The following is a 26626-nucleotide window of genomic DNA, read 5'->3' as shown; positions in this document are numbered from 1 at the left end:
TAGCTTGCCAGGCTCTCCAAGAGGGATGGAGGAATCAAACCTGTGTCAGCCACACACAAGGCAAGAGCCCTACCCATTCTTGCACCTCTAGATATGGCACAAAAAAATAGAAATACTTTTTTTTGTCACACCCAACAATGCTCAGGACTCCTGACTCTGTACCCAGGGATCATTGGCAGTCCTCTGGCAGTGCTCAGAGGACCTTATGGGATGCCAGGGGCCAAACCCAAGTCACCCACTGGCTGTACTACCTCTACAGTCCCTACTAGCCTCATTTAAATGCTCATTTTGTAACTGAGAAAATAAAACCAAGAAGCCAGTGATTAATTTAAGATCACAGCTACCGGTTAGATGTTGAGGCAGAACTCAAAGTCACCAACCCCTAGGTGTTTTCACTAATCTATAAATAATATGTGATAAATAATAATACACTGATAATTAACCAATGAGTAATTATGTGTTCCCAGCAATAAAAAGTAAACCCCTTCCTCCCTTTTCTTTGCTTTTCTTGGACAATGGCTTGAACTCTGTGTGTAAACCCCAGTGACTATGCTCTAGTCTTCATTTTGAACTTCATCTAACACTCAATGGCTAACCAGGTCAGGTTCTATTGAACTTGCCCAAATCATTCACTTTTCATAGTGAATGCCTCACAGAATTCTGTGATTTGGTGATTTCACTACCTTGTCTTAACTTTAAAGTGCATGATTCAAGACAGCAGACTTTATTTAACTCAAAATTTTGTCTTCTTTTTCACTGTTGCAGTGCTACAACATAATATGAGTATATGTACTCACCTATGGAAACAAAACAAAACATATGGGACAAATCGTATCAAAACATATGAAATGTAATAAAATGAGATAAACTCAGGAGAAAGAGTCATGTCAAAATGTGTAGTTTCAAGCAATGTTCATAAATATGATTGAATGGAGAATCAAACGCTGACCTTAAGGAGTTTATAAGAACCAATCATTCACTGAAGTCACATGAGTTAATGATTACACATTCAGAGGTCTAGACATAAAATAATAAATTATCCCTAGAATCTTCTGGCCCTTAGGAGATTCTCTCTTCTTATTGATATACTAAATCAAACATTATGTCTTAGTTTACTATATGGCAAGTTGTATTTCAATCAAGCTGAAAAAGGACTGAGCTGTAAAATGGTATCTGGCCTAAATAATTTTTGTGAAGATAATAAGCAATATATTTTATGTGAACTTCTAATTACAGATATAATTTTCATGTGGGCAAAATCTGTCAAATTAAACAAGAAACTCAGACTTAGAGAAGTGTACACTTTTAATCTTTTAAATTATGCTTAAATTTTCTCAAAATGTCAACAATAAAGAATTATTTGAAATTTTTATTTCATTTTAGATAAAAAGATCAGTGATTTACAACTATATCACAACAGACCAATCAAAATGGCAATTAATCACTTCACATTTATCGATCATAAATAGGCTAAGCCACTGAACTCACCTGGACGAGAACTCTGAGTGGAAGCTCCCCAAGTAAGAACCTGAAAGTATGCCTTGGATCCGTGATGAAAGAAACTTCGGAACTTTCCCCAAAGAGGAGAGCATGTGAGAACAAAGAATAAGTCACTGAGAAAGAATTAGGATGCCACACTTATGAAGGAGAAGCCAAAATAAACCTTCCTTTGGACCCAGGTGCATACACACTGAAACACAGAAGAATCAGAGCTATTTGCAGCTCCCTCTACTGCTCATTAGGAGCTTCTGTCTGGGTCAGCCAGTCTCTAAGCACAGAATTCCCCTTTGGGAAGCTTCTCTAGACAAAAGGAAATATTTCCTAATGATTCCTTTTCCCTGGGGCTGGAGCAATAGCACAGCGGGTAGGGCATTTGCTTTGCACGCGGCCAACCCTGCTGACCCAGGTTCGATTCCTCAGCCCCTCTAGGAGAGCCCGGCAAGCTACTGATTGTATCTCGAACACAGTAACAAGTGTCACAATGGAGAGCCGATAGATGAACAATGGGAGGACCTTGACCGTGACCAGTGACGTTCCTCTTCCCAAGACATTAGAGGTCATGTGAATCCATTATAATAATTACATAATCCAAAATTGCAGGGTACAGAGTCAATGCACACAAAAATATACATCTATATGTTGAAAATCAGAGAATAAAATAAAAAAATCTTCTGTATGAACTGCCTACATTCCAGGTCAATAAACCAACTACTGCTTTATCTCCATATGAGTTAAAAGTTTTCTCTATATCTAAAATGGACATTCTGGGTGGTGGAAAGATGTAATGGTGGTGGTATTGGTGTTGAAGTATTGAATGTAATCAATTAATGTGAACAACCTAATGAAAATAAAATTTTTAAAATTTAAAAAATAAAAATAAAATGCACATACTGTCTGAATTAGGTCCCTAGTCTCTTAAAAAAAATGAAGAGAAGTCCTCCAAATAGCTTCTATGAGGCCAACATTAATTTAACATTTTTTAAAAGTCTGCAGAGACATCACAAAAAGGAAGTTATGAATTAATATTCCTAATTATCAAAAATCCAATCAAATATTAGCAAATCAGTTCAATAATGTTTTACAGAAAATCACAATATTACCAAGTGATAATTTAAGGGATGCTAAGATGGTCCAACATATGTAAATCAGTTAATCTAATTACCACATTATCATTATCAAAAGAAAATATTAAAAATAGAAGATCATCAGTGATGCAGAAGTTTTTATAAGGCCCAATAGTATTTTTTTATGATTATAACTCTCAACAAAAGGATATAGAAGTAAAGTACATCAACACACTCCATAGTTTAAAAACATAACCATAAAGGGCTGAAAACGTTTCCTCAAAAAGGAAAGGAGGAGGTGGGCTCTCAACATTATTACTTAATGAAGAATCGGTGTTCTACCCAGAATAATTGGTAAGAAAGGAAATAAGAGCTATTCAAATTGGAAATGAAGTAAAACAGTAACTATACATTGATGAACAACAATATACCTAGAAAACCTTAAAGATGCCACCAAAAAAACATATTGGCAATGAACCAAAGCAGAAAAATTGCAGGGTACAGAGTCAATGCACACAAATATATACATCTATATGTTGAAAATCAGAGAATGAAATAAAAATAAATACAATTTATGAAGAGAAGTCCTTGTACAGAAATTGTACAGAAAAATCAAATACCTGGCAATCAGCTTGACAAGAGTGGAAAGACTGGTACATCAAAAACTGCAAGTCAAAACGAAGGAAAGAGATAAAAAACACAAGAAAATGGAAAAATATCCTATGGTCATGTGCTAAAAAATAAATAATTGTATTATATAGATGCAACTTAATCCTTTCCACAATCTCACTAGCATTTTTCAAGGACACAAAACAACTAGAGTTTATGGAACCACAACCCCCCAATAATTTCAAGAGCACAAAACACTAATTCAAAAAGATATATGCATACTATGTCTAAGATTAGGACACAAAAGGGACAATGGTAATGAGTAGATTAGAAAAACTATATACATAATGGGATACCATGTACACTACCTGCCTGCCTGCCTGTGTGTGTGTATGAGTGTGTGTATGTGTATGTGTGTGAAAAGTGAAGCTTTGCCTTTTGCTCCCATATGTATGAATGCAGAGTGTCATAGTAATCAAAATAAGTCAGAAAGTAAAATGAATCATAGTAAACAAAGGAAATATTCAGAAAATAGATACTGTCCAAAGAAACCCTTAGATCATAACAAAATCCATGAGTTAAAATTAGTAAGGTTGAGTGTCAAAGGGAAAGGTTTCATGGATGGTGGTGCAGGGATATTAGGCCTTTGGTGGAGGATGTGGAGTAATAATCTTGCATGCCTAAAATTTATACAACTTCCTCTTTTAAGTCAATAATATCTCTATAAAATATTTGAGAAGAAATGAACAAAATCTTAATGATAATAAAACCCAATGACTAGTTATAAACACAATTATATTAAATATCTATTTTGGAAAAGATTAGTTAAATTATCACATATTCAGAAGTTGAGTCACAAAAGTGAACATGATGCAAAGTTGTATTCTGTAGGATAACAGTGGTTTGTCCTTTCTGTCTTGCCACAGGGAGCTTAGGTTTTTGGCTTACTCCCATCACAGTGCTCCCATTCCTGTGTTTATTTGTTGCTACCCTGGCATCAAAATGGGCCAGGCCAAAGCGCCATAATACTTAACTCTAAATTAAGAGCATGGTCACGGACAAATTCTGTCATGATCCGAAAAGTAACAACTGGATTAGAACCCTGCTAGGGTTAGGAAAGGTTAATCTGGCCTGAGCACTGTAGTCAGAAATCTATAGTGAGATGTCCCCAGGAGAGCCACCCTACAAGCTTAATGTATCTTTTACTGTGTCCATATAAAATAACTAATATTAAGAAGTAGAATTAAGATGTTAATTTTGTTAATTTTTTTGTTAATTTTTTAATTTTAATTAAATTAAATTAATGTTTAATTAAAATTTTAATTAAAATTTTAATTAAATTAATTAAATTAAATAAATTAATTTTAATTTGTTAATTTTTGTTAATTTTAAGTTATTGGTCTAAGGAGAGAAGAAACACCCCTAAATGGTATTTTGCCCTTGAGCAGTGGAAGAAGGGCTTTCATATGTTGATTTTGCTACAGACAGGGTGTGGTAGCTACCCCCAATGCTGGGAAGTTGGGGAGAGACAAGAGAGAGACCAAGATGATGAGACTGGAATGGGTGTGTGGGGAGAATGGAATAAACGGCAACTGATCAGCAACCAGCCTGGCCATTGTTTTCTCCTTCCTCTGCCCATGGCATTGGCCGTCCTGGGTGGGGAAGTGGCCCAAGACCACCCAACACAGGCAGCAAGAGAGAGAGCCGCCGGATTTCCCTAACCACCTCGTGAATACACAGTAATCTATTGCAAAATATACAAATAAGGTTTATCACCAAGTATAGTCTTGTTCCTAATGAGTCTAAGAAAGAAAAAATTATTTGGTGTTACATATATCTTTAGGTTAATAGTATTTCTAAAACATTAAACTATAAAACATTCATTCTAAAACATTCACGTCCTGAGGCATATAGGAATTTCAAAGAACTCAAAATCTATATTGAAAAATAAATTTAGGAATGTAGAAAAACAAAACTATTTAAATGCTAAACAAATGCACCAATGAAAAGCTTAACCAGATGGGAATTAGATAGTTATTGAAGATGAGCTCAAAGAGATGGAAATTCAGGAAACTAAAATTGAAATAGAGAAAATTGTATGTGCAACACATGATAAATAATCACAATTTTACACTAAAACTTAGACCTTACTAATAGTGGGGACCTTTTTCCCATTCTAAGACAATCAACCTTTTGTAGTGCCCATCTTAAAGAATGTTTCCAAAGCCCTCTTGATGTCCTTGTTCCGGAGACTGTAGATGAAGGGGTTCAGCATGGGGGTGACCACCGTGTACATCACCGAGGCGATGGCACTGGAGTGAGAGCTTGGGGGGGCAGCAGAACTCAAGTACACACCTATGCTTGTACAATAGAATAAGGAAACCACGGAGATGTGAGACACACAGGTGGAAAACGCCTTATACTTCCCCTGGGTTGATGAGACCCCACGTATGGAAGAAACGATCTTAGAGTAAGAGTAAAGGATGCCAGTCATAGAACCACCACCCAGCACAACTGCACCAATATATATAAAAAAATTATTTAAAAAGGTGTTAGAGCAGGCAAGTTGGACCATCTGTTTGAGTTCACAGAAGAAGCTGGGGATTTCCAAGTCTGTGCAGAAGGACAATCGTAGCACCAGTGAGCTGTGTAACAAAGATATCAAGTTGCTTGGAATCCAAGACCCTAGAACCAGCAGCCCACACACCTGAGGGTTCATGATGACCGTGTAGTGCAGGGGGTGGCAGATGGCCACAAAGCGGTCATAGGCCATCACCGTCAGGAGGAAGATGTCCAATGTTACAAAGACTATGAAGAAATACAACTGAGTCATACAGCTTTCATAGGTGATGGTTTTGCTGTGTGTCTGTGTATTCACCAGCATCTTGGGCAGGGTGGTGGTTGTGGAACAGATGTCCACAAAGGACAGGTTGCAGAGGAAGAAGTACATGGGGGTGTGGAGGTGGGGGTCTGAGATCACAGCAACGATGATGAGCAAGTTCCCAAAGAAGGTGATCAGGTACATGGACAAGAAAATCACGAAGATGATGGGCTGCAGTTCTGGTTCTGAAGAGAATCCACGAAGAAGAAATTCTAAAACTTGTGAATTGTTTTCCCCTTCCATGCAGTTAATCTGAGTTTCAGGATAAATAGAATATTTTTCACAAAACCATGCACACCTTAAATATTCACATGCCACAGTTTTATTTTGCAGTGATGCTAACATCAATATTTTCTATATGTATGTGGCTCCTTTGAAGGGTTCTCCCATGACATGTGTGATACAAAAATTTTGTTTCCATAATCTCTGGCTTTACTGACCATACACCCCACAATTTTAATGGGGTTTTCTTCCACTAGTTCAAGATTTTTTTAATTAATAATCCCTAGTCCACCCAGAAATAATACCCTAAGAAATCATTTGAAGTTTTCATTTCCTTTGTAGTAGAAAATGATCAATGACTTATGTACATCTACCAATGGGCAAATCAAAATAGTGATCTACTACCTCAAAGTTATTGATGCTGAGTAAAGTTGCTATGAAAGAATGACAAGATATCTCTTTCACACACTTTAGCTTGAGGAAAAAAAAAGTATGAAAACTCCCTAATGGGTTGGGAGGTTTTTTTCGTTTGTTCGTTTGTTTGGTTTTTTGTTTTGCATTTTGGATCATACCTGGCGATGTTCAGGGGTTACTCCTGGTTCTGCACTCAGGAATTACTCCTGGTAGTGCTTGGGGGACCATATGGTTATATGGGATGCTGGAAATCGAACCCGGGTTAATTGAGTGCAAGGAAAACACCCTCTCCACTGTGCTATCACTCCAGCCCCAGGATGGGAGCTTCTAAACATGTAGCAAATGGAAACCCTAGCTTTATGACAGGAAAGTAACACAATGGATAAAAGATATTAGATGTCTACATAAATAACAAAAGCAATGACTTCATTTAAGGTGTGGTTCACTAGTCAAACGCTCCTGACATTCTAGTCAGAATCATTCGCTGTGGTGGAGTTGGCCAAGTGTATGGTAAGATATTTAGCCCATCCTTGGTCACCACCCTTGTGTGCCTACTGCAAACACCCAGAAAAGTCTCTGAATATTGCATTGCAGTCTGGCTTGTCAGGATCACCACACATCAAACTTCACTGTCTCAACATAATTTTCTAGCTCTGGTATATATATAGCAACTTCGCGATAGAGAAAAGAAAGTTCACCAAAAGTTTGAAGAGAGGACAGGAGAGGTGGCACAGCACAAAGGGCATTTGCCTTACAGGAGGCCAACCTGGGTTCCCAGGCACCATCTATATTCCCATAAGCACTGCCAGGAGTCATCCCTGAGCACAGAAACATAGAGCTAAGAGTAATCCCTGAACACAGCTGGGGGTGGGAGGCAGAAAACAGAGTGAGTAGATAATCATATTGATGTATTCTGTAGCCACTGAATTAAACACATCCATTAATCAAGCAGCTAACACAGTAATATCCTGCTTCTGGGTGAAGTAGAATTGACGCTTATTTTAGTCTTGGTTTGTCTCTCTTTCTCGCCATCTCCTCCCCATCTCTCTCTCCTTCCACTCTCTTTCTCCCTCCCTCTCTCCTTCTCCCTTATCTCTCTCTCTCCCTCCCTCTCTCTAACTCTCTCCTTCTCTATCCTACCCTCTCTCTCCTATCCTCTCTCCCTCCCTCTCTACAACTCTCCCTCTCTCTCTCTACTACCCCCTCACTCTCCTACCCACTCTATCTCCCTCCCTTTCTTTCTCCCTCCCTCTCTTTCTCTCTCCTCCCTCTCTCCTACTCCCCTTTCTCTCCCTCTCTCCTCCCTTTCTCTTTCTCCCTCTCTCTCTCTCTCTCTCTCTCTCTCTCTCTCTCTCACACACACACACACACCCTTTTGAACTCACATGTATAAGGTCTCTGAGAGAGAAGTCTCCAGGTAGAGGCTAAAGTGCTCTCGAAAATGGTGGAGACCAAGGTTCTTTCTCTGAACAAAAGAGCAAGAAGGAATAAGTCACCGAGATAGAGTTAGGATTCCACACTGTTAACAAAAGACAAATGAAAATGCAGAAATGTCCTTCTGGGCTCAGTTGCACTCAGGGTGAGACACAGAAGAAGCAGAGATCTTTACAGCTCTCTCTGTCTGCTCATTAGGCGCTTTTATCTCTGCTTCCTCCCATCCTGAAGCACATAATTTCCCTGTGGAAAATTCCTGGCCAGAAAAAAACAAACACTTTCTAATGATTTCTTGTCCCAAGACATTAGAGGTCAAGTGAATCCCCTTTTTTCAAAAATTATTCTCCATGTGGGGCTGGAACAGTAGCACAGCGGGCAGGGCTTTTGGCCAACCCAGATTTGATTCCCAGCATCCCATATGGTCCCACGGGCACTGCCTGGAGTGATTTCTGAGTGCATGAATCAGGAGTAACTCCTGTGAATCACCAGGTGTGACCCAAAAAAGCAAAATAAATAAATAAATAAACAAATAAATATATAATTCTCCATGCATTGCCACCATTTCTGAACTCTAAACCAAAGATCACATTATCTTCATCTGAATTAAAGCTTTCCCCTCCATATCTATAATTAATAGCCTGTCGGAATTAGGTCCAGGTCTCTTCAAAGAACTGAGTTGATATGGGGACATCCCGTGTCATCTTTCAGAAATTTGCTTTCTTTTTTTAAAAATTTTTATTAGTGAGACACTATGAGGTACAGTTGTAGACTTACAAATTTTGTGCTTGGGTTTCTTTTTTTTAAATGTCAATATTTATTTATTTTTTTATTTTTTAAGGAATCACCATGAGATACAGTTACAGACTTACAAACTTTCATGATTACATTTCAGCAATGCAATGATCGAGTACACATCCCTCCACCAGTGCCCATTGTCCACCACCAATGTTCCCAGTATCCCTCTCACCACCCCCATCCCCCACCCCCCACCCCCTGCCTCTGTGGCAGGCACAGAAATTTCCTTTCTCCTCAACAACAAGGAGGTGAAACTAATTCCTACAATAATTCCTGGCAGCATGACACTTTTAACAAAACCATTACAAATCTCCTACATATTCCACAAGTTCTGTTTAGTTCTTAAATATTCCATAGATACGGAATGTGCTTAGATTACCTTCTGCACAAAAATAGTTAACTCTGCATTAACTATTTTTGGAAGTTTTCTCATTGAAAAACCTATAGGTATTCATTCTATGAAATGAATTATTCTATGAAACATAATTTTTCAGAGGATTTATAATTCGATCATTTTTGAGTAAGTTTTGTAATTTTTTTCTATTGCAGAAACATAGGATTGAAAGAATTTGGTGATTTCCCTGGGGTAATATCTTACTGAGTATGGGATCTCCATTATAATAACTGGCATGCTTCTAGTTCTAAACTCTGAGACAGGGTCCCAACCCGAAATTCTATTTCCCCTAAAGATCTTGGAAAGTGGCTGACAGGCAATGAAGAAACAGGTATGATCCATAAGAAATATTTTCACTTTTATACCTATCCCAAGAAAATATTGAGAAGGTATGAAAACCTTTTGTAGGCCAGCCCATCTCCAGTATTAATGTGGCCAAGTATTAACTGTGTTCTTAAACACTCTGAGTTAGTAGGACCTGGAAAGATCAAGGATTTCTCATGTTTGTTTTTGTTTGTTTGTTTGTTTGCTTTTTGAGTCACATCCAGCAATGTTCGGGGGTTTACTCCTGCCTCTGCACTCAGTAATTAGTCCTGGTGGTGCTCGGGGAACCATATGGGATGCTAGGGATCAAACCCAGGTTGACTGCATGCAAGGCAAATGCCCTACCCACTGTACTATTGCTCCACCCCCAAGATCAGGGATTTCTAACACATTACTGAGATGCTTGACCTGCAGGTTATGGATTGAGAATCAAAATTTGAGTAACGAGATTGTGCTTCTGGATCAGGCACTGGTTGGTAGTTGTAAGACCTGTGCACAGAAAATCATGTTTGCAGATACTTCTAAAAGTATAGTAGTTCCATGCAAATCTTTTCCATACAAATGGTAGAGTTTGTTCTTGGTCTTTAAAGAATGTCATCATAATTTTAATGAGATTGCATGTAATCTGTTTAATGCTTTGAGTAAGATGGTCACTTGGACAATTATTAGTTCTTCCAATCCATGAACATGTCATGTTTTGTTTTTCATTTTCTGATATCCTCTTATACTTCTTCCAGAGCAACCTTAGTTTCCAATGTATAAGTTTTTCCATTGAACATCCTTTATTCAATTGATTCCTAGGTAGAATATGGAAAGTGCCCAATTGTGCAATAGAAGATGGATGAAGATAAAACCGGACACTGACATATACACAGTGACTACCGTATAACCTTAAGAAAAGATGAAATTTTTGATTTTGCTGCAACTTGAATAGAACTGGAGAGAACTGTGTCAAATGAAATTAAGTCAGAGGTAGAAGAATAACATGCACCAGATGATCTCACTCATCTTGGTATAGAGAGAAACAAAATAAGGGAATAGATGATATCTAGTGTTGGAAAATTCTTGACCTTGGGTTTTAAAAAAAAACAGATTAACAAGCTGGGGGTGAGAAATAGGGTGTGCCCGTGAGAGATGGACTAGAAGCAATGTAAGACAGTGGTGGAGGATATTTGGTATTTTTTGTGGTGCCGGGCATGATAACTACACTGTGGCACTGTAGCACTATCCTCCCATTGTTCATTGATTTGCTCGAGCGGGCCCAGTAATGTGTCCATTGTGAGACTTGTGGTTACTGTGTTTGGCATATCGAATAGGTCATGGGTAGATTGCCAGGCTTTGCCATGCGGGCGAGATACTCTCTGTAGCTTGCCAGGCTTTCCAAGAGGGACAGCCATCAAGACCATAAACATGAACACTATTATAAAGATATTACACATCCCACTGTTCTTTGGCCTATGAACCAAAATTACCCCATCCAAGTAGCAACTGTAACAGTTGTTTCCAACCTTTGCTCCATAGACCAGTGCTTATCCTTGGGTGCACAAAGGTTGAAAACCACAGGCCCAGAACTGTGTTTATTAGGCGGTCAGTCATCTGACCAGTGCAGGATTTTGGCAGTTAGCAGGTATAAATAACAATAACGACAACAACAACAAAATTGTTTAAAGGAATAGTGCACTGACTCATCCCAAATTCTGTCATTCATTCTGTTTTTCTTGTCCCCGAAGGGAGTTTGCAGTAAAACCAGATAACAGACTTCAGAAGCAGAATTTATAGGAGGCAGAATAAGATACTTCAAAATCACTACACATTCCTTCCACCATCATATTTTTATAACCATTAAGGGATAAGGTAGTAAGTTGCTAATCAGATATTAAGGTTCAAGATTGGCCTTGACTCTTCAGAAACCACGATGGTCTGTAAATGTTGGAGAAAAAGAGTGCAGATCAGAGAGATAATTGAAAATTCAACACTGACAGCTTGGAGAAAGGGCTCTGAGCCATTAAAACGGGTGTTTGGTCCACAAAAGACAAAGACAACTGGGAAATATTCTCCTCTGATTCTTGAAAAGACCCACTCCTGAGGCATCAACCCAAGGAGACAAACTTCAGACTTCCAGAAATGTCAGTACACTGGTTTCTTTTCATCACTGAGTCTGGGAATTTCACAGTAGCAATAGAACCTAGCATACAAATTTACTCATTAACACAAGATTTATAAAAACTGATTGTAGTCTTCAATCCATTATTTGGCTGTTCATATATATTTCATGTTGAAACTTTATATTATGCAAAGAATGAGTTTTCATTTGATTTCTAGATAATCTGACCCATTAACGGCAACTGTGAATATCTCCATGTATATATATGAATATGATTCCATCTCTTTTGTGGCATGAGAAGAGTAAAGCAATTTATCATCAAAAATGTGGTAGGCCATTCTTTCAGTTTTTTTGTCTATATTTACTTTCTTCATTTTAATCCAAATATTCATTATACTCTTTTGTATTCCTTCGAGTTTAACTGATTTTTATCTCCATAAATTATTACAAATATCTATAGATAGAGATGTTTATGATTCTTAAATCAGATTCAGATTCTTAAGTCAGAAACATCTCTATCTGTAAATATTTGCAAATGGGTGGAACTGTTTTAAGATAATTTTTTAAACACCCATAGACACAGACAAAAATTTTACTCAGTTTTTGTGTTTCTTGAACTAAAATTTAATTTCTATTCACATTGTTCTTTCTCATACCCTCTGTCATAGATATATTAGGGGCCTTGAATTCAATAGAAACAGATACATTAGTATATATTTATAGAATTTGTATTTCTCCCTATTTATTGTTATGGAATTATAATGATTTTTCAGATACTTTCTCTGCATCTACTTACAATATCGTAAAATTTTTGGCTTTTTGGGTCACACCTGGCAATGCTCAGGGGTTACTCCTGACTCTATACTCAGGAATTATTCCTGGCATTGCTCGGGGGACCATATGGGATGCAAGGAAAATGCCTTCCTGGCTGTACTATCATAAATTTTATCATCAATTCCATTAATGTGCCATGTGCTATTCATTTTTTTGTTAATAGAAAACCTTCCTTGTAATGTGGGAATAATTACCACTATCTGATGTTATATGAAATTTTCAGGCTTAAAAAACAAGGTATTGGGGACCGAACATGGGAACAGCCACTTGCAAGGCAAGCACCTACCCACCATTCTATCACTCCGGCGGGGCTGGAGCGATAGCACAGAGGTAGGGTGTTTGCCTTGCAAGCAGCCAACATGGCCGACCCGAGTTCGATTCCTCCACCCCTCTTTGAGAGCCAGGCAGGCTACCGAGAGTATCTCACCCGCACGGCAGAGCCTGGCAAGCTACCCATGATGTATTCGATATGCCAAACACAGTAACAATGAAGTCTCCAACGGAGATGTTACTGGGCCCGCTCGAGCAAATCGATGAACAACGGGAGGACAGTGACAGTGACAGTGAAAAAACAAGGTAGTGTACTCTCAAAATAATCAACATAACATTGAAAGTTTCTTTTTAGATAAATGGTATTTGCAAATATTAGAATATATGATGGTAAATTAATTTAGGAAGATAGAATAACAAAATGGGGGGAATGCTATATAGGATCACCAGTAGAAAAGTTAGAGGTAAGAATTAGATGATATGAATTGAATTAGAAATTCAGAAAGCAAATACTAAACAAAGAACATTCTATGCTCATCCTGTGGTAAACACAATTTTATGCTAACACTTTAACCTCATTAAAAATGGGCATTTCCAATGAGTAACTCATCCAAATATCATAAAGTGGAAACTGTCAGTGCCAGATTATTGGGATCAAAATCAAGACCTAGCTCAGGGGCAGAGGCTACTAAACTCTATTCTTTCTGTCTGAGTTGAGAAGCCAGACCAACAAAGGAGACATAAAACTGGGGTTTCAAACTCCCATTATCTCTATATCATTCTCAGATCAGCCTGATTTGAGTAAAGTATTATTGTTAATATTGCAAACTTGTTTGGAATGTAATAAATAATCGATTTTTTCCATCTTCAAAAAAATAAAAAATATAAAAATGGGCATTTCTTTTTTATTTTCTTTCTTTTTCTTTTTTTGAAGTAAAACAGACTTTAGTTGGAGCTTTTAAAGGGAAAGAGGGAGAGAAAGTGGGAGAGAATGGAGAGTAATATGCTCAAGAGAGAACTTGGGCTTCTCCAAGGGCGGACAGAGCCCTACACACATCCCAGCATTAGATAGGAAAGCATGAAAGTCCACATCTCAAGAGGGAGATGTGGGCGACACGTGTGCTTGAGCACCACATGTGCTTGGACACCACATGTGCTTGGCCACATGGGTGAAAGCAGCACATGAGCTCAGGGAGGATATGCACCAAAAATGGGCATTTCTTAAAACCTAAGACAATCAACCTTTTGTAGGTCCCCTCGTAAAGAATGCTTCCAAAGTTCTCTTTAAGTCTTTGTTCCGGAGACTGTAGATGAAGGGGTTTAGCATGGGGGTGACCACCGTGTACATCACCGAGGCGAAGGCACTAGAATATGAGTTGTGTGGACTGGCAGAGCTCAGGTATACGCCAAGGCTTGTACAGTAAAATAAAGAGACCACGGAGAGATGAGACACACAGGTGGAAAATGCTTTATACTTCCCTTGGGCTGAAGAGATTCCACGTAAGGAGGAAATGATCTTAGAGTAAGAGTATAGGATTCCAGTGAGAGGACAAATGCCCACCAAAACAGCACCAAAATATATGAACAAGTCATTCAGAAATGTATCAGAGCAGGCAAGTGGGACTATCTGTTTGAGTTCACAGAAGAAGCTGGGGATTTCCAAATCTGTGCAGAAGGACAGTCGCAGTATCATTAAGCTTTGCAACAGTGATATCAGATTGCTTGGAACCCATGATCCTAGAACCAGGAGTCCACAAACCTGAGGGTTCATGATAACTACATAGTGCAGGGGATGGCAAATGGCCACGAAACGGTCATAGGCCATCACGGTCAGGAGTAAGATGTCCAATGTTACAAAGACTATGAAGAAATACAACTGTGTGATGCAGCCTTCATAGGTGATGGCTTTGTTGTGTGTCTGTATATTCACCAGCATCTTGGGCACAGTGGTGGAGGTGTAACAGATGTCCACGAACGACAGGTTACAGAGGAAGAAGTACATGGGCGTGTGGAGGTGGGGGTCTGAGATCACAGCCAGGATGAGGAGCAGGTTCCCAAAGACAGTGATTAGGTACATGGACAGGAAAATCGCAAATATGAGGGGCTGCAGTTCTGGTTCGTCTGAAAACCCACGAAGAAGAAATTCCAAAACTTGTGAGTCATTTTCTCGCTCCACGAAATCCATTTCACTTCCAAGAGAGGGAGAAATAACATGGTTACAAATCAAAACCACAATGAGATATCTAAGGCCACAAAGACTGACACACATCAAAATGAACAAAAACAACCGGTGCTGGTACAGATGCAAGGAAAAAGGAACTGCCATTCATTGTTGTGGGCATGAATGACTAGTCCAACCTTTTGGGAAAATAATATTTGCATCCCTCACAAAACTAGAAATTGAGCTTCCATATGACCCAGCAATACTGCTCCTGGGAATATACCCCAGGGACCCAAAACTGTAATGCATAAAAGTCATCTGCACTTTTATATTCATTGCGGCACTGTTCAAGATAGCCAGAATCTGGAAACAATCAGAGCTCTTACAGGTGACTAAAGACAAACAGCTGAGTAAACAAACTTGGGTACATCTACATGATGGAATACTATGCAGCCACTAAGGAAAATGAAATCATGAAATTTGCTTATGCCTGGATGGACATAGAGAGTTTCATGTTAAATTAAATGAGTCAGAGGGAGAGGGACAAAGAAGAATTGCACTCATTTGTGGGATATAAAAAATGATATGAAACTATCATATCATTTAGATATCATATCTGATATGGTATCATATCAGTTAGAATAAATAGAAAAATATCAGCTGACTATTGATAACTACCAGAAGAGAGCTAAAAATCCAAATTCAATGATGGAGGAAGAATCCTAAACCAAATAGTAAACTATGGTCACATGGTAGATGACAATGTGACTAATTTTGGGACTAATAATTGAATGCAAATGTACAGAAACAAGCGAGTAGAACATTTTCTATTTTATTATTTTTTGTTTTGTTTGGGGGCTACACCCCACTGTGCTTTTCTGGATCTCCATTCAGGGATTAGTCCTGGCAGGCTGAGGGAATAATATGAAGTTCCCAGGATCGAATCTGAGTCAGTCATGGGCAAGGCAAATGTCTGGCCTGCTTACTATCTCTCCATCCCTACAATCTCTCTTTAAAAGGTGTAATGACAAATAAGAAGCCATATGTAATGAGAATTATGAAACTATAATGAAAATAAAGAAAATGTGATGGGCCTTGGGAAACTGAAACTGACCCCCTAAATTAAATAAGAGAAGGAAGGGAGAAACATTTCTGTTATGACCCAATCAACCTAGTTAAGGGCCTACCAGATTGATGGGAGTGCACTGGGTCCAACAGATTGATGCGAGTGCTTGGGAGATGGTACCCAAGGCCATAACAAAAATGGGCAGGAGACACTGACACTGTTTTCCTTTTGAGCATCTGAAGGCCATACCATGTGGGAATGATGCATTGATTGTTTTTCCTATGTATCTTTTTTCCTGTGTATCTCCTGTTTCACTGATAAGAATGTACAAAGATTGTAGCCCACCTTTAGAGGATAAAAGAGAGACCCTCTCAGCAAACGGGGTCCCAAGTCTCTTTCTCTTCTGACTTGTGGTCCTCAGCAGTGAATCTCTAATAAACTCACTTTTCTATCTTGAGCTGTCTATTCTCTGCTCATTTGCAGCTCATGCGAGCACATCAGGGATAAAGGAACTTTGTCTATTCTATGTCTCCTCATCCTTTATTAATCTAGTTGCAAAGATGACCCATAATTTGAAACACACCCCTCCTTAGTATCTTGATGAATTCTGGATGCTGTATTGTCAGGGTCACCTTGGAGCATAAGAACACATGTGTTTCTTCTCTAAGAATAGTCTCACACCGCCATCACATACACACAAACACAAATGCAAACACATATATTCATAGATGTTCTCACGGACATGACACCTTGGCTTTCTGGGTTTTCCATGCCCTTTCTACTCAAACACAGTATTCAAAAATATTTACAAAGAAACTCAGGTTTGTCTGATCAATTACGTTTCTCCTGTTTCATGCAGAAAATGAATTTTTTTGTTAATTCTATTTTTATAGATTAGCATCAATTCCCAATAGCAAGGAATTTCGGGGTCTAGTATTACCACCTCTGTCTGTGTATAATCCCACCCCCACCACCAAATGCCCCGTACTATTCCAGCACCAAAGAGAATTCTCTTTTCAAATCCCTCCCCCTTTCTGCAATAACCACCATAGTTGCAGATATGTCTAAGCGTTATTGCTCACTTTGTAAATTTTACAGATGAGTGAAACCACCTGATATAAAATTGAACTTCTGAAATATTCTTGAAAAAATATTGTGGACTCCTGTCAAGGTAGCTATATTGCATCACATAATTTAGCTTACATCTTTTTACTTGTTTTTTAAGTAATTTATTTTTTTAATTGAATCACAGTGAGTTACACAGTTGCAAAGTTGTTTATTATTGGGTTTCAGTTGTATAATACATATAATGTATAATTTAATATATATAATTTAACTCACATATTAAAAATTCTGTTCAATAAACACAGGAAAAGAGGGACTAGAAAAATGATGAGTTTTCCTATGTAGTTTCTGAAAGACATTTAAGTAGACATATCTTTGCTGCTTTTGGCTGCATGCCAGACTCATATGTTCCCTTGACACCCAGCCAAAATCAGAAGGAAATAAAAGTTAGCTTCTCCAAAAGACAAAGCCATTGACATGCTTGTAGTGGCGAATGTCTTGCCTTAGATAAAATGGACCTGAGATGAAATCATGAAACACACAGTTCAAAAATTGGTAACTATTCATTGGTAACTTTCAGTAGAGCGCTTGTTTTTTTTTTAATCCTGAGTTCAATCCACAACTAATTGACCAATTATTGAGTAAGTGGTCCCATCAGGGATGGAGACAGCTCCTGCCTCCCTTTTTAGGTGACATATTTTCTTTGTTTTTCCCAGGCTAGGTTTGAATTATTTTGTGACAAACACAATGGCCACACTCTAGCCCTGCTCCCGGTCTTCACCCTAATTAAGAGATCATCCTCCTCAGACCGAAGTTCTGTTAATATTCCCCATACCCATAGAGCAAATAACTGCATCATCTACTGATGTCAAAGGGAACTATTGATTTCATGCACACATTGATTTCTCTCTCCTGTCTTTACATTAAAATTTATAATTTGAGACAGCAGGAACTTTGACTTATTTTTCAACTCTTTCGGTGCTACTCCAGCACCGAGTGTGAATGTATGTGCCCACAATGAGTCAAATCTAAGTATATGAAAAATAACAAAAGTAATAAATGAAAAATAATAAAATTAATAAATTAAAATGAATTCAGAGGGGCTGGAGCGATAGCACAGCAGGTAGGGCATTTGCCTTGCAAGCTGGGTTTGATCCCCAGCATCCCAGATGGTTTTCCAGCACCACTAGGAGTAATTCCTCAGTGCAAAGCCAGGAGTAACCCCTGTGCATCGCCAGGTGTGACCAAAAAAGAAGAAGAATTCAGAGTTACTGTCAAAAATGAGTAATTTCCATAAAAAGAATTGAATGAAAAAATCAAATGCTGGCCTCCATAAGCTAATAAAGAGCCATTCTTTACAGATATGAGGATGGATCAACTATTTCAACATCACAAATATAAAGAATAATGTAATTTAAAACATTACTAGAAATCTTCTGATCCCTAGGAAGTGCTCACTTCTCATTTACTGAGTCAAAAACTAGCTTCAACTATATGGGCATTATGACAAGTTGTATTTCAATTGAATCAAAAATGTTTGGATTATGGGACCAGAGAGATAGCAGGTGATGTACTCACTTGCATGTAGCAGACTTGGGTTTTAGCCCCAGCATTGCCTATGATCCACTGACTATCACCAGTTATGATACCATAATGCCTGAGCACTGAGCCAGAGCACTGCTATGTATGGCCTCAGAAACAAGCCAAAAGGGGGACAGAGAAATAGTACAGCAGGTAAGACATTTCCATTCATCATTATCCCATATGGTTACCAGGTACTGCTGGGACTGATTCCTGGGTGCAGAACCAGAGTAACCTCTGAGCATCGCTGGGTGTGACCCACAAAGCAAAAAAGAAGCCCCCCAAAAGTTGGAGTTGCAAAATTACATCTGGAAAAGATAATCACATACCTGAGTAAAAAATAACAGAGTTCTCTTCCCATAGACATCTTCAAAATATAGCGTTATTACTGTGTGCGTTCCCTCATCACATGCTTTCCATGGCCAGAGCGCTTACCTATCCCCTCCTGCCGCTGCCAACAGACGTGTGAAGGAGAGAACAGGGTCGCCACATTGGTTGATGATCAGTCACTGCTTATTCCAATCTCCATCCCGCCATTTATTCCATTCTCCCCGCGTGCCTATCCCAATCTCACTGAGTGCACCGATCCCGGTCTCACACTGTCCCTCATTCCTATCTCCTACTTTCCCCCATGCTCATCTCCCTGCGCCCAGTGTAGCTGCCTTAGTCATTGACCCAATCTAATCTGACTCTTTCCCCTACTCCAGTCTCCGAGCCTTTGTTAAGAGCCCAACCTCTTCCTTGGGGCTGGAGATAGTACAATGGGTAGGGCGTTGCCGTGCCCGCAGACTCTGGTTCCATTCCCAGCATCCCATGTGGTCCCCCAAGCACCGCCAGGAGTAATTGCTGAGTGCAAAGCCTGGAGGAACCCTTGTGCAAAGCCGGGTTTGACCCAAAAAGCAAAAAAAAAAAAAATAAAGAACCCCAACCTCCAAGGTTATGAGTAGCAACTACACCATCAACATATGAAAGCCCTTTTTTCCAGGGAAGCTTTTTTAAGACAAGACCTCATGCTTCTAAGAGATGTGCTCAAGGGCAGAATCTCAACTAAGGCTGAATTTCTCTTTTCTTTCATCCATAACTATTTAAACAGCTCCCTTAAATTTGTTTCTTAATAATCTTTCTGGTCATTTTATATGGACCCAGTAAGAGATATAATAAGCTAAGAATTCATCCACGGCGATGTTCTTATAAGTTTTAGGGCTCTTGCCTGTCCCATTTCGATGCCTGGGTAGCGTATGGCTTGCCCTGGGTCCATTCAGTCTCTTTGTCGGGACCCTGCTTTGGGGGTGGTAGAAACTAAGGGCAACTGAGGCTTAAGTTGAGTAAATATGACAGATGCTCAGGAGTAAAGTTTATTTAAGGTAAGGTAAAGGCCCTCCCGTTGATCGTCGATTTGCTCGAGCGGGCCCAGTAACGTCTCCATTGGAGACTTTGTTGTTACTGTGTCTGGCATATCGAATACTCTCGATAGCTTGCCGGGCTCTCCGAGAGGGGCAGAGGAATCGAACTCGGGTCGGCCATGTTGGCCGCTTGTAAGGCGAACGCCCTATTTGGAGTCATTTAACTCCCAAGTTACAAAAGCATACCAGTAACTGTCTTTCTGTGTCTATATGAAAAGGACATTGCTCGAAAGACTTACAAATATAAAATCCAGTGTCTTTAGAAGGATCTGACCTTACAAATCATGGGTTTGATTTGGGGAAATGAGTGATTAATGGATAATCAAGCGGGCACAAAAGAGAACTTAGAGATGAATTCCGAGGAAATGGGAGAGCTTCAGAAGTATTGTGATGGGTGTTACTCAGTAATCCTACGCTCCTTGGGGCAGAGGAGAAGAGACAAATCAATGTTATTCTACAATTACAACTTCAGGGTCACAGTAGCCAAACAGTTTAGATAAGCATCTAGATAACTACTGGAAAAATTTGCAGGTGGGATAATCTGTTAACAGAATAGAGTGAGAAACTCCTGTGCAAGAAAATAGACTTCTTTTTAATTGCAAAGTTACACTTAGAATTTTCTTCAAATGTCAACACAGAAATAGTAGCCTGAGAAAATGTTTGAAAGTTTTACCTCACCTTTAATACAGGAAAGGTCAGTGATTTACACACATATCCTAAATGGGAAGTCAAATTGGTGATCAAGTATCTGAAGTTTTCTGAAACTGAGTAATATTGTAATAAGGAAGCAAGAAATCTCTTCACATCCATCAGCCTCAGGAAAAAAATGTAAGAGCTATCTCTCCAATGAGGTTGGAGATTTTAAATTGGTAGCAAACAGAAAACTCTAAAATTTTGCTGAAAAGTGAAGTACTAAAGTGGTTAAAGAAATAAAAAGAGGCTATAAACACTGAAAATAACTATCCCCTTTAAGTTGGGATTTACTAGTCAAGTACTAGTAAATCAGAAGCCAGTCTCGTGCATGAAAGGGAGACTGTTTAGAGCATACCTAGATACCACCTACCTCCATCCACTGTGACACTCAGAAATGTCTCTCTGGACATTACTCATGCAGTCTGACTGACAAAATCTCCAGTTAGAACTACAGACAGAATATTAAAATATCAACGTGCTTCCTAGCACAGTATACTAACACCTTCATGGTGAAGAACAGAAACACCCGTCAAAAGTGTGATATATATGGGGCCGGAGTGATAGTACAGCAGTAGGACATTTGCCTTGCACATAGCTGACCGGGTTTCGATTCCCACCATCCCATATGGTCCCCTGAGCACCGCCAGGAGTAATTCCTGAGTTTAAAGCTAGGAGAATCCCTGTGCATCGGCGGGTGTGACCCAAAAAGCCAAAATAAATAAATAAAGAAAGGTGTGATGTATTCAGGGAGGGTATTCTGTAGCCTCTAAAGTAAGTGCATCATTCATGAATCAAGTAACCAACACACCTCCTCCTTCCTCGTGGATGTTCTCAAACATTCATCACAGTTTGATAATATTCTGGGCTCCCCTTCTCTCTACTCTCTGGGCTGAGTCAGCTGGCTTGTTGAACTCACCTGGATGAGAAATCCAAGAGGGAAGTCTCCAGGTGGAAGTCTCAATCGCTCCTGGGATGGGGGATGATGGAGACTTTGTCTTTTCCCAGAAAAGAGAGCAGGAAGGAATAATGCATAAGTTCCCCAGAAAGATTTGAATTGCCAACAAAGGAAGAAGAAACTAACACAAATGTCCCCTTAATCCCAGGGACATACAGTGTGAGAATGAAGATGAGGAGATATTTATATCAACCACCCACTCACTGCTTGTTAAGTTCATTCACCTCTTGTTCTTCCATCCATAAACACAAGATTCCCCCATGGGAAGCTGATCTGGACAGAGAGGAGTTTTTACCTAATGAGCCTCTTTTCTCTAGATATTATAAGTCAAATGACTATTTTTTAATTGAATCTCCACGAGATGCACAGTTACAAGGTTGATCACGATTGGTTTTCAATCATACAATGTTCCAACATCTTCACCAGTGTACATTTCCCTGGTTTCCCTCCTGCCCTCCCCAACATTAGTTTTATAACTAATAATTTATTATTTAAGAACAAATTATTATACATATCAGGAAAGATATGTGATCCTGGATTGGATTTGGGTTAGTAGATTTAAATCCTCTGCACCAAATATTATTTTTGAAGGCCCTTTTGAAGGAATAACGTATTTATTCATGTCAGAGACTGTGATTAGTTCTACAAGCTAATTTTACACACTTCCTTTTAAATAGGTGCCCTAAAATAATAGGAGAGAATATATTTTATCATGGCAGAATTCTAATATATGTGGACCTTCTCATCAAACCCACTGTCATTCAGTATTTTATTTTCAGAGAATTCAAAGAGTCAGATAGCCAGCTATCAATTCAGCTGATGTTTATTTACATGACGTTTATGTATATGATGTGTATAATGATTTGCTATGATCAAATACAGGGTCCTATAAATGTTGAAGAGAAAGACAAAGGCATCTAAGCAGAGGTAGATTTGAAAATATTAAAGGGCCTGAACTGAGAGATGAAGGTGTCCAACAACATGAGCTGGAAGGGAAAGAAACAGATTCTTCTTTGAACTTCAGAATTACTGGGTCCGCCCACATCTTGGTATTCATCCAATGAGAGTCATTTCAAACTATAATTTCCAAGACTGTAACAGCATGTATTTTTGTGCTTTAAGCAATGCGAATGGAATTAATTTGAAGTGGCTCTAGGAATATAGTAAGCACATTTTATTCATTAAGTGTTTATGTGGAGGCCAGAGCGATAGCACAATGGGTAGGGCATTTGTGTTGCACATGGCCGACCCAGGTTTGATTCCCAGCATCCCATATGGTCCCCCTGAGCACCGCCAGGAGTAATTCCTGAGTGCAGAGACAGGAGTAACCCCTGAGCATCACTGGATATGACCCAAAAAGCAAAAAAAAAAATGTTTATGTGTATCCAGTTTAAGCCCTCAGTCCATTGTTGATTTGCTCTGGGTAAGGGTATTTCAAGTATAATATTTTTTTTTTGTAGATTGTCTGCCCCATTAACTTATACAGTGAATTAATGTAACTGTGATTCTAACTATAGTGGTTTCCTGGAATTAAAATATGTAAAATAATTTATTATCAGAATTAAGGTTTTGCAGTACCTTTCAATTTTTTTCCATATTTTAATTTATGTTAATACAAATGTATATTATTTTTATTTTTGTGCTCTGCAACCAACTTTCTCTGATTTTCCTCAACATAATACATGAAACCATAAATATCTCAGAGCATACAAATAAATATCTCAGTGCATGCATATTTTTGTATGAGTATTCACATAGAAATAAAAACACATACACTTATAGGGACATAAACTTTATCTATGCATGTTTTCAATGAACTAAAACTTTAATTTCTGCATATGTGATTCTTTCTCATACCATCCAAAGGAAGTACCCCATTATCTCTTAAATTATACAAATTGATCCAAGGACTATGTACACTTGAACTTTGTATGAACTTTTCTGTTTAGCCAATGCTACATTTCAGCTGTGCACCTTATTGCAGGTCTTTAGAAGCATTAATTTACTCTCAAAATGGGAAAATACAATGATGTAAAAAGTATAGTAACTTGAGCACACATACCTGACTCACTTTAATGGTCACTGTCACTGTCACTGTCCTCCCATTGTTCATTGATTTGCTTGAGCGGGCCCAGTAACGTCACCATTGTGAGACTTCTTACTGTGTCTGGCATATTGAATACATCACGGATAGCATGCCAGGCTTTGCCATGTGGGTGAAATACTCTCGCTAGCTTGTCGGGCTCTCCAAGAGGGGCGGAGGAATCGAACCCGGGTAGGCCGGGTCAGCCGCCTGCAAGGCAAATGCCCTACTGCAGTGGATAGAAATCTTCCAACATTTTAGAAAGCAAAGTGCCATATATGCATATAGAAAACAGTAGAATAGGGTGATTCAACTTGAAAAAAATTATTTTTTCTAAACTAAAATTTTCAGTTGCATATATAAACAGAGCAAACACATGTAAACTATGTATATAAATACCTACATATATAAACACAGCCAACAAGATACTGCTTCAGTTAAGACATGAACTAGCCCACACACAAGATCTTGGACGAGTTATCAACACAGTTGGAAAACTCACAGGTGACTCAAATTTCATGAGTATCCAATTAGAGGTTAGAAAACTCCACCAACATAGATTACCTTAGTGTGCAAAAGGTACTTAAATCAGATGATTTTTATGCAGAATTGCTAGGCAGCAATATATAACTGCTAAAACAACTAAGAGCATAAAACTTAGGTTATTTATAATAATTATTGGGTTTTTAGAGTATATTCTTATATCTGGAGACAGTACTCAGAATTACTCTAGACTCCCAAGTTTAATTCTGAACATTGTATTAATCAGTCTTTCTTATGAGGTTCCATTCCAGATAATTAGCGGAGCACTTGTACAGGAAAAACTGACCTTAAATGTCACAAATAAGTAGAAATTTTAGTCCCTTGAGAATAATCATTTCATCAAAAATAGTAAACAAGATCCTGAGCAGATAGGCTCTAATATACAATTAATAATATATTTATTGATAATTTAACATTCTATTTAAAGAATAAAATTTTTGACAAAAATATCTAAGCAATGGAATATTAATATTTGTAGGCAGACTTGGAGGTTTCAAGGAAATTAATTAATCCTGTCGAAAGACAATATAGTAACCAATATCTACACCTCAGTGAACAAAAGACATCCTATATGATAACAAAACTTTACAGAGTATTTTTCCCATGAAAAAGAACTATTTTGCATAATAAGAAAAATTATCAATTTAAGCTTTTGCAAATTATACTTAAGGTCAATTCTAGATCTTAGACCCTGCGAAGCAAATAGATTTACTTTACCATAAGCAAATAATCTTATGAAGGAAGGATCCATTGAGAATTATATTTGAATAATCAGTTCGGGACACTATTAAGTCAATAGATTTACTATTTCTTCTTTCCAGTGAAGGATTATTAAGAATTGTATTTTGATAATCAATTTTTAGAAGTGAAGTGAAGTCAATAGATTTGCCAATTCTTTTATGATGAAGCCTTCATGGAGAAACATATCTGGCAAATCACTTTATAAAAAGAAGGCACACAATCTATTTACCAAATGAGCACTTCTTTAGTCCTAAGAAAGTCGACACTTTCAAAGCTTCCATCCCAATGAATCTCTTCAGAGCGCTCTTGATGTCTTTGTTCCGGAGACTGTAGATGAAGGGGTTCAGCATGGGGGTGACTACCGTGTACATCACGGAGGCGGTGGCACTCGAGTGTGAGTTGTGGGTAGCAGCTGAGCTAAGGTACACTCCCAGGATTGTAAAATAAAATAAAGAAACAACAGACAGGTGAGACACACAAGTAGAGAAAGCTTTGTATTTTCCCTGAGCAGATGAGATTTTGCGGATGGAGGAAACAATCTTTGAGTAAGAGTAAAGGATTCCAGCCAGAGGACAGCCAGCCAGTATCCCAGTTGCCAAATACAGCACAACATTATTGACAAATGTGTCTGAACAGGCAAGCTGGACCATCTGATTGAGTTCACAGAAAAAGTGAGGAATTTCCAAGTCTGGGCAGAAGGACAATCTCAACACCATTAAACTCTGTAACACAGAATACAGGGCACTTATGATCCAGGACAGCAGAACCACCAACCCACACAGCCGGGGGTTCATGATGACTGTGTAGTGCAGTGGGTGGCAGATGGCCACAAAGCGGTCATAGGCCATTGCAGACAGTATAAAGTCATCCAAAACACCGAAGAATAGGAAGAAATACATCTGTGTGATGCAGCCTTCATAGGTGATGGCTTTGCTCTCTGTCTGTATATTCACCAGCATCTTTGGGATGGTGGTGGAGATGAAACAGATGTCTGCAAATGACAGATTGGACAGGAAGAAGTACATGGGCGTGTGGAGATGGGGGTCTGAGATGGTGGCCAAGATGATGAGCAGGTTTCCAAACACAGTGACCAAATACATGGAGAGGAAAACTCTAAATATGAGGGTTTGTAGTTTGGGTTCCTTTGATAATCCCTGAAGAATAAATTCAGTAATCTGTGTATAATTGTCTGGTACCATGAGGTGGTGATTGATTACTAGAATTGAAAATAAATACAATATCAATTTCCATACTATGGATATCATGAACATATTAAAATGCTAGTTTAGTCAAGAATTAACCATATATCATAGCTGCTCTTTTCACAGTAGTCAATTTTTAAAAACAACCCAACATCTGGGGAACATAAGGTAACAAAATAGGAGACTAACACCCAAGAATAGCAGAGTACCAGGTTTTAAGTACCAGGAGGTTTACTCCATGGCTTGGAGGCCAGCCGCACACGCTGGGGGAAAAGGCAGCTCGGATAG

The 26626-nt window shown here is 38.6% G+C and overlaps 3 protein-coding genes across 3 annotated transcripts; all 3 read right to left on the bottom strand.

Annotated features, from left to right (window-relative positions):
- Positions 1 to 5358: 5358 nt before the first annotated feature.
- LOC130021963 (olfactory receptor-like protein OLF4) lies at positions 5359 to 6297 on the bottom strand. The gene has a single exon (XM_056112696.1). It carries the CDS (start codon positions 6295 to 6297, stop codon positions 5359 to 5361), a length of 939 nt encoding a protein of 312 aa, XP_055968671.1.
- Positions 6298 to 14082: 7785 nt separating this feature from the next.
- Positions 14083 to 15015, bottom strand: LOC130021962 (olfactory receptor 7A10-like). Its single transcript, XM_056112695.1, has one exon. It carries the CDS (start codon positions 14920 to 14922, stop codon positions 14083 to 14085), a length of 840 nt encoding a protein of 279 aa, XP_055968670.1. The 5' UTR covers positions 14923 to 15015.
- Positions 15016 to 25357: 10342 nt separating this feature from the next.
- On the bottom strand, positions 25358 to 26335 carry LOC130021959 (olfactory receptor 7A17-like). Its single transcript, XM_056112694.1, has one exon. It carries the CDS (start codon positions 26333 to 26335, stop codon positions 25358 to 25360), a length of 978 nt encoding a protein of 325 aa, XP_055968669.1.
- Positions 26336 to 26626: the final 291 nt, after the last annotated feature.

This window comes from Sorex fumeus, unplaced genomic scaffold (assembly GCF_029834395.1).
Source record: "Sorex fumeus unplaced genomic scaffold, SorFum_2.1 ptg000019l, whole genome shotgun sequence".
Classification (NCBI taxonomy): Eukaryota; Metazoa; Chordata; class Mammalia; order Eulipotyphla; family Soricidae; genus Sorex; species Sorex fumeus.
This window is presented reverse-complemented; position numbering and strand designations above follow the sequence as displayed.

Excerpts from the sequence above, each read along its gene's own strand:
- LOC130021959 (XM_056112694.1), bottom strand. The coding sequence starts at position 26,335 with ATGGTACCAGACAATTATACACAGATTACTGAATTTATTCTTCAGGGA.
- LOC130021962 (XM_056112695.1), bottom strand. The coding sequence starts at position 14,922 with ATGTACCTAATCACTGTCTTTGGGAACCTGCTCCTCATCCTGGCTGTG.
- LOC130021963 (XM_056112696.1), bottom strand. The coding sequence starts at position 6,297 with ATGGAAGGGGAAAACAATTCACAAGTTTTAGAATTTCTTCTTCGTGGA.